Source organism: Meleagris gallopavo, chromosome 20, assembly GCF_000146605.3.
Source record: "Meleagris gallopavo isolate NT-WF06-2002-E0010 breed Aviagen turkey brand Nicholas breeding stock chromosome 20, Turkey_5.1, whole genome shotgun sequence".
In the NCBI taxonomy this organism is placed as follows: Eukaryota; Metazoa; Chordata; class Aves; order Galliformes; family Phasianidae; genus Meleagris; species Meleagris gallopavo.
In genome coordinates this window covers 59,433-68,305 of record NC_015030.2, presented here as the reverse complement: position 1 = coordinate 68,305, position 8,873 = coordinate 59,433, and the positions used below count along the sequence as shown (strand labels likewise).

The window sequence follows — 8,873 nt, the reverse complement described above, 5'->3', positions numbered from 1 at the left end:
TCAATGCCTGCGGTGAAAGCATTGTCCCATTTTAATTTACACAGGAGGTTAAAAAGGAACAGCAGTTAATACTGCAGATGTGGCTGTTACATTTTCTGTTGATTTTAAGCTGGTTTCCAGGGCTTCCATTTGAAAATCAGTCAGCTAACATACACGTATTGTGTTTCCTTTCCCTGAAACTGTTCAGGGTTTTATTCCTTTACAGGTTTTTGGAAGTATTTCTAAAAACCACAGTTATTTCCATGTAGAAAATATATCATTGTATAATCTTTAGCAGAAGAACTATATAAGACTATAATTCCTATGACTTTAAAGAGAAGTAGGAGACTGTTACATATATTAAAAATACCCTGTAGAATTGACTGGGGAAAAATAAATAAATAAATAAAAACTCCCAAGACTCACCTTTGCTATTTTTCTAGTGATAAATGCAATTAAAATACATAAGTATAAAAAACACATACAACGGAAACAGCTCAAAATTAGGATTTGTACATTTGTAGATTGGTCCAAAAGTAATGCTTCCTGTTTATGTCTGTGTAAATTACAGCAAAGAGCACAATAACATTATTTGGTAGAGCAAATTGTCAGCTACACAGTCACCACAATTAACTATGCTTTTTTGCAGCAATGAACATGAGCCTGCATGCTGCAATCATAAAAGTCTGCACCAGTAGCAGCGACCCACTCTTTCACAGCTGCAATGATGGTGTCACTGATGAAACACACCATCTGCCTCCTCACTGCTGACTTCAACTGTTTGGTCTCTGTAAACATTTATCAAGTGTAGATGAATTGGTGATTAATGAGTACAATTGCTTCTGCAGGGAGGAATTTAATTACACACCTATGCTTCCTATGCACTTTTTGTCAGACCTACCTTTTCTCTTCTCTTTCCTACCCTTTTCCCCTCTCCTTCTCATAGTTTATTGAACTTATTTGTCCTGTGTATAGCTCCTACGTGTTTAAAACTTATCCTTAGGGAAAATGCAGACCTGCTATGAATGCTACATTAGATACCGTATTTGAACTTGTGGCATAATGATTCACTAATTTTTCTCTCCAATGCCCATAGCATTTCATTAACTCCAATAAGTACAGCATATTTTGTTACCAATCTGTTTCTTCTGTTTGTTCAGAAATTGTAACTTGGAAAAAGGCTAGGGAAATGGCCTTTTGCTTGGCTAGTCACTTTAAAATTTGCTTGGACATTGTAAATTCTCTGGAAGAATTTTTATGTTTAAAAATCTCAACTGGAATTTTTTTTTTTTAAAATAATCAGTTAAAAAAAACTCCACAATCAAACAGTAAATCAAGAGAGAGTACAACTCGTTTAAGTATGTGACTCAGAATATGTGTGATTTATGCAAAAGCCATTCCAAATTACTAAAAGATACATCTACTGGGGAGCTTATACTTGATCTGGTTGTGTGTTTGTTTAGTTGCAGACAAGGCTGCCTACCTGATGGGTCTGAACTCAGCAGACCTGCTCAAGGCCCTGTGCTACCCCCGTGTCAAGGTTGGGAATGAGTATGTGACCAAAGGTCAAACCGTGCAGCAGGTAAGAAACAAGTGATGACAGAAAACACATGGCATGAATTAAAACTGTGGAACTTCTGCTTTTATCATGGATGTTAACTTTTTATTCTATATTTGTTTAGGTATACAATTCAGTGGGTGCCCTCGCAAAATCTGTCTTTGAGAAGATGTTCTTGTGGATGGTTGTTCGCATCAACCAACAGCTGGATACCAAGCAGCCCAGGCAGTACTTCATTGGGGTCCTGGACATCGCTGGCTTTGAGATCTTTGATGTAAGAGGACAGTCTTATAAGGAAGGGACATTGGACTGGAATAGTTGTTTGGTTTTTTTTCCACTATGCAGTACTTAACTTAGAAAGGCTGTAGGTTTATTGCATGCAGCAATGAAAATAGTACTTAAAAGTTTATCAGAATGTTTAATAACTGATGGCTAAAGTAGGTTGTGAGGAAATTGAAACTTTTATTTTTGAAGATTTAGTTAATGCAGAAGCTAGATTCCCCCTGAATGCTTGGGAGTAGACCATCAGTATAGATAAATCCAAGAAGGCAAAGTACTGTGATAACTAGCATTTTGGTGTGAGCTCTGAATGTTTTCCAGTGTTCATAAACATGTTCATGAGGGGCTAGGGCTTGAAAGTGTAAATATATTAAAGTATGGAATGCTTCAGTCACCAGTCCAGGTCCACATTCATGGAGGGCCAAGAGGATGCTCAGAGGATTGCAGCAACTCTCTCATGAAGTCTGAGTGAGATGAGATTGTTCATCTTGGAGAAGATAAGGCTCTGAGGGGAACACATTGTAATCTTCCAGTATTTATATGGGGCTTACGAAAAATATGGAGAGTGACTTTTTACACAGGCACATAGAGATAGGACAAGGGCCTGGTTTTCAACTAAAAGAGTGGAAGGAAATTCTTTACTCTCAGGGTGGTGAGACAATGGAATAAGTTGCCCAGAGATGCTGTCGATGCCCCATACCTGGATATGGTCAAGGCCAGGTTGGATGGGGCCCTGCAAACTCTGATCTAGTGGCTGTAAACCTGCCCACAGCAGTGGGGTTGCAACTAGATGATCTTTAAAATTCCTTCCAACCCAAGCCATTCCATGATTCAGTGAGACCTTAACGGGTTGAAAATGAGACATACTAGAAAATGTCATGTGTTCATGGAACTGAAGTTTACAAGTAAATCTCCTTGCATTCTGCAGTTCAACAGCCTGGAACAGCTCTGCATCAACTTCACCAATGAGAAACTGCAACAGTTCTTCAACCATCACATGTTCGTTCTGGAGCAAGAGGAGTATAAGAAGGAAGGCATTGAATGGGAGTTCATTGACTTTGGCATGGACCTGGCTGCCTGCATTGAGCTCATTGAAAAGGTATTTGGAACTCCTGCACTTAATAGTTTTTCAGATGTAAAAGGAATTCTTCTATGCTAAAATTTAGACTACTCTAATACGTGGCACCCACACTTAATGCAAGACATATGGTTTTTTTTCTGGACAGTGAGCTCTGTATATTTGTCTTCATGTGTCTGATTGTGAGGTGGTTAAGTTGTACCTTATATCACTACCTGTTGGATTTTGTCAAGTAGTATATATTCACAGGTAGGCAAAATTCTAAGTCCCAGTCACAGTAATAAGTCTGTTTTAGAATTCACACTGAAACGCTTGTATTCTTTTATTTCTGCTGAGTGAGTAAATACATTGAGCAGCTTCTACTTTAATGTTTGAAGAAATTTTCTATCTTGTTTCAAAAAAAAAAAAGCATTTACGTAATGTAAACTCTTTGTTACACCTAAATGCTTGATAATTTCATTCATTTTACTTTTCATCTTCAACATGCACAACATGATTGTTTACATGCTAGATCTGTACTACATTACAACCTTGAAACATCCCAATGAACTTGTTTTCATATAAATGATGAAACATCTACTAAAAATATGCCATTTCTGGGAAAAAGAGATGACACATTTGTATAATCACTATCTTCCATTCCTTTTTCTTATCTTTTCCATGTCCTGACTTTCTTTTTTCATGTATTCATATTTCTCCCAGCCCATGGGCATCTTCTCCATCCTGGAAGAGGAGTGCATGTTCCCCAAGGCAACTGACACCTCTTTCAAGAACAAGCTCTATGACCAGCATCTGGGCAAGTCCAACAACTTCCAGAAACCTAAACCTGGCAAAGGCAAGGCTGAGGCCCACTTCTCCCTGGTGCACTATGCTGGCACAGTGGACTACAACATCTCTGGCTGGCTTGAGAAGAACAAGGACCCCCTGAATGAAACTGTTGTGGGGCTGTACCAGAAATCATCCCTGAAGACACTGGCCTTACTGTTTGCCTCTGTTGGTGGGGCAGAAGCAGGTAATTTATTTTAAATAAATTCTACAATAATAAATAAATATTTGCAATAATATTTTGCATCATTTTTCATTAATATTTATGTTATATAAATATAGCACTTCCAGATTCATAAGTAAATGTAGCAAGTATTACTTTGATCACTGAAGTTTAAAATATACAGAAAACAAGGCTTGTATTTATAAAAGGTTTCTTAAAATAATGAAAAGTTTGTGAGTCCAAAATCTTGTCTGTTTTTTTTGAATTTAGTCACTCAGACTAATAAAGGATATTACATTTTCCTAGAAACTTTAATGAATGTATTGATTTTATGATCAGACAGCTACACTAAAGAATTTACAAGGACTTACTGACACACCGGATAATTTCTATAGTAAGAGGTATTTCCAAATACTTCAGGAAGTAATATCAAACTCAAAAGAATAGTGCTACACTTACGTGTAATTTTAGATGTAAAGATACTTAAAGACTAATAAGTTGTTGCATTTGCTGTATTCATTCATGAGTTAATTCCTTAATTATGCTACTGTACAAGATATTGCATTTATTTTCTGTTTCCATTTTCTTAACTTGTGTTAGGAGAAGTCATTAGATTTTCTTCTACTATTATCTGCAAAACACTATATTGTAATTATAAACACTGGATTTGTTATTTTTCCTCATATCACTACAGTCTGTATTTCTTAAGATAAAAATACATGGTTTTTAAAATTCTAACCACGTGTTTTTGTTATTCATTTCTTTTAAAAATATATATATTATTTTTTAGAGAGCGGTGGCGGTGGCAAGAAAGGTGGCAAGAAGAAGGGGTCTTCTTTCCAGACTGTCTCAGCTCTTTTCCGGGTAAAATAAGCATTATAAACTCTACTAAATTGTGAAAAAGATACAAAAAAATCAATACAGGAAAAAAAGCTTTATATCAATCTAATATATGTTCACAAAGAGTAAAGGCCTATGTTTTGAAACAAAGGGTTCTCATCAAATCATTGGAAGAATTACTACAGAATTGCCAAAAATTTATGATCATGATCTTAATGCAGCAGTTTTACTCAATTTAATAATGAGATTGTATAGGTAACATTTTTTAACATAATCTTTACTCTCGTTCTTAAGGAAAATTTAAACAAACTGATGAGCAACCTCCGAAGCACACATCCCCATTTTGTGCGATGCCTCATTCCCAATGAAACAAAAACACCTGGTAAGTAGTTCAGGTTCAAACATGTGAGAAATTTGTTATTCTCTGTGCAGTACAATGAAGTACCAATTCATAATGTCATTTTATTAGGTGCCATGGAGCATGAACTGGTGCTGCACCAGCTGCGCTGTAACGGCGTGCTGGAAGGGATCAGGATTTGCAGGAAAGGATTCCCAAGCAGAATACTTTATGCAGACTTTAAACAGAGGTCAGATTCTGCTTAATTCACTATTTAACACATCTTTACCACTGAATAATTTCTATTTCCTAACTGTTTTAAGTACTGTGGATGTTATGGAAGTTTTATAGTACCTATCTTCAGTCATACTAAAGTCAATTGTCCAAACTAGTATCTAGTTTCTTTCTATAGCTGACTATAAGAGCCACCCCCAAAGGGCAACTTGGAGTCTTTTATTAATTCTTTAGTATGTGATAAAGCATCCAGAAAGTTAACTAGCTTGGACTCAGTTAACTTTTAGATAGCAAAGAAGAATAACTTGTAGGCATCAGGATATGAATGTGAATAAAGCAGCTGCAAAATATGCTAGACTAAAATTTTGGGAAACTAAATAAAATTAGGTTTTTCTTCTTTCTCTGTATGAGCTGGAAAGCACACTAAGAGCATGTACTACAACTATTTTGGATAAGTTATTGTTTCTCATCCTCACATTTTGTTCTTACAGAGTTCTCCTTTGAAGATTAGGCATTTAATTAAGCCTTATAAGGCATGGAAAATAGTCAGCAGTTACCTATGAAAAGCAGTATTAAATCTGTGTCAAGGATTTGTGGACTAAGGAAAGTGAATACTTTATTCTAAATACACATTTACCCACAAAAATGTCATATCTAAGAAACAGTGCAGAGTTCAAGCTTACTTCCACTCTGTGACTTCTCTTGCAGAAAAACTAAACAATGGAATCAGTTGATACAGGTTTGACTGAGCTTTCAGGAATCTGTTCTTCATAGTCTACTTCCTCCCATAGATACAAGGTGCTTAATGCCAGTGCCATCCCTGAGGGACAGTTCATTGATAGCAAGAAAGCTTCTGAGAAACTCCTTGGGTCAATTGATGTGGACCACACCCAGTACAAATTTGGTCACACCAAGGTACAAATACTGCTTGACTGAAGTGCTATGTATCTGTACTTTGCAGTACCAGAAAATTATGTGCTGCAACATTCCATTTCTCAAGGTGTTCTTCAAAGCTGGGCTGCTGGGACTCCTGGAGGAGATGAGAGATGAGAAGCTGGCACAGCTCATCACTCGCACACAGGCCAGGTGCAGGGGCTTCCTGATGAGAGTGGAGTTCAAAAAAATGATGGAAAGAAGGTAGATATATACAGTTATTTGGTCTGCTGGGCCAATCATCGTCACATACCAATGACATGAATGCAACTGAAAATGAGCTCCATCTCAGTGAATCTCATACATTTCTCATTAGTTCAGTTTATCAGTATGGATGTGTTTGAAAGTGTACAATGACAGTAGATGAGGTATAAAACTTGTTTTCATTAAAAAAACAGTATAAAGCCCTGTTTTTGGAAGAAAAAAAAAATATTTAACTTTTGTCAGCCTTGGTAGTAATTTTTATTGAACTCTTTAGATGTCCAGAATTCAGATGTGCAACCTAAAATAACTTTAAATAAATACAATAATAATTATAAATTATAAGTAAAATATTTATTCATAATTGTTTTAGGTTACCGTTATAAACAAAGGGGAGAAATACATACCTCTAGCACAAGAGGAACATTCTCTTCCCTTGAATAACTGTCATGAAATCAACTGAGTCCCCTCCTGGAGATGCCCGATTTCTTTGGCCATAAAAATAATTCAAACATCTGAACTTCAAATCTGTTCGTACAAATTGGCCATCTCTACATCACAAAAGGACATTTGCTTCACATATTCATAAAATATATATAAAATAAATATGTTTGTGTATCTATAATCCATTATGTAGAGAACTATATGAAATATTCTATGTAGAACAATCACTACATAATATATATATTGTTATATAGACAGTTAATTTTGTATTACACATTTAAAAATACATAAGATAATATATATGTTCAATACCTTTTAGGGAATCTATCTTCTGTATTCAGTACAATGTTCGTGCATTCATGAATGTCAAGCACTGGCCCTGGATGAAGCTGTTCTTCAAGATCAAGCCCCTGCTAAAGAGTGCAGAGTCTGAGAAGGAGATGGCCAACATGAAGGAAGAGTTTGAGAAGACCAAGGAAGAGCTTGCAAAGTCTGAGGCAAAGAGGAAGGAGCTGGAGGAGAAAATGGTGTCCCTGCTGCAGGAGAAAAATGATCTGCAGCTCCAAGTGCAGGCTGTGAGTATTGCTAATGCTTTGGCTCTCATAATGCCCTATGTGAAATTATCACAGTTGTCTCAGTAACAGACACATTATTCCAAAGCAGTATTAATTTAAACAGTATATGAGTAATTATTTAAATAGGAAGGATATTAAAATATTAATTATTGAAATAGAAAGGAAAAAACACATTAAAAAGCTAAGATGAAATACATAAATTTTAACAAATTTGCAATTAATTATGGCATTTGGTTCCTTGCACTTTATATCATGAGAGAATTCAACCATTTCCCAAGTAAATTCTGCAATTTACAGTATGATATTTTAAATCATAGATGACAACTTACAACCTATTAATAACCTCATTTACTATATAATTTTGATATGTTATAAACTGATTAATGAAGGTAGCTTGGAGGTCCAATTAATACCTTAACTTGGGGAATTACAAAAGGATTCAAATGGAGTAAGAGTGAATGAAACTAAGAGAATTTCTCTACCATTTCTGGTCCCTGTTTCCTCAGGAAAAACACTGATGAAGATGGAATCCTGTCCTTCCCAGGAAATAAAAGGATAGCAGCAATGATCCCCTCAGAACTGTCTTTACTGGCAGAGGATTAGGAATAGGTTGCAACTGGCCCCAAAAGTTCTCAACATCTATAACAATAGTCTAACATTTAAAAATATATATAGCTTTACCTTCTGTGCTTGAGGCATTCCAAAACAAATAAATACTCTGATGATAACAAGTTCTAAGTAGAAATATCATAATAAAGCTGCACTGAAAATAATAATTCCTTGCTAGTTAAAGAATGGAAGAATAATGACTTACAAACAAAAAGCATTTTGAAAAATATTTTATTCAAATCATGTGCAGGAAGCAGATGGTTTGGCAGATGCTGAGGAAAGATGTGACCAGCTCATCAAAACTAAAATCCAGCTGGAAGCCAAAATTAAGGAGCTTACAGAGAGAGCAGAAGATGAGGAAGAGATGAATGCTGAGCTGACAGCCAAGAAGAGGAAACTGGAGGATGAATGCTCAGAGCTGAAGAAAGATATAGATGACCTGGAGTTAACATTGGCCAAGGTTGAGAAGGAAAAGCATGCCACCGAAAACAAGGTATGAGGCAGAAGATGTCAGTCACACTCCAATAAAGAGCTCTGTGCTGTTATGGGAGTCGTGTACCTATTTAGCTTTAATTATACTTGCTTCTTTCTCTTCAAAGGTGAAAAACCTCACAGAGGAAATGGCAGGCCTGGACGAGAACATTGCCAAGCTGACAAAAGAGAAGAAAGCCCTTCAAGAGGCCCATCAGCAGACACTGGATGACCTGCAGGCTGAAGAGGACAAAGTCAATACGCTGACCAAAGCTAAAACCAAGCTGGAGCAGCAAGTGGACGATGTAAGAACAAAAGCTTAGGGCTATTATGGGACTGTTGTGGAG

General features: G+C 36.3%; 1 protein-coding gene across 1 annotated transcript in view; it reads left to right on the top strand.

Annotated features, from left to right (window-relative positions):
* Window positions 1-8,873, top strand: part of LOC104913726 (myosin-7-like) — a 448,286-nt gene that overhangs the window by 435,448 nt on the left and 3,965 nt on the right. Inside the window, exons 9-20 of the mRNA XM_019621592.2 lie at window positions 1,443-1,561; window positions 1,662-1,811; window positions 2,745-2,915; window positions 3,597-3,906; window positions 4,673-4,746; window positions 5,017-5,104; window positions 5,192-5,309; window positions 6,085-6,208; window positions 6,294-6,430; window positions 7,191-7,446; window positions 8,306-8,548; window positions 8,655-8,843. Coding sequence (XP_019477137.1) covers window positions 1,443-1,561; window positions 1,662-1,811; window positions 2,745-2,915; window positions 3,597-3,906; window positions 4,673-4,746; window positions 5,017-5,104; window positions 5,192-5,309; window positions 6,085-6,208; window positions 6,294-6,430; window positions 7,191-7,446; window positions 8,306-8,548; window positions 8,655-8,843 — 1,979 coding nt within the window. The remainder of the gene's footprint in view (window positions 1-1,442; window positions 1,562-1,661; window positions 1,812-2,744; window positions 2,916-3,596; window positions 3,907-4,672; window positions 4,747-5,016; window positions 5,105-5,191; window positions 5,310-6,084; window positions 6,209-6,293; window positions 6,431-7,190; window positions 7,447-8,305; window positions 8,549-8,654; window positions 8,844-8,873) is intronic.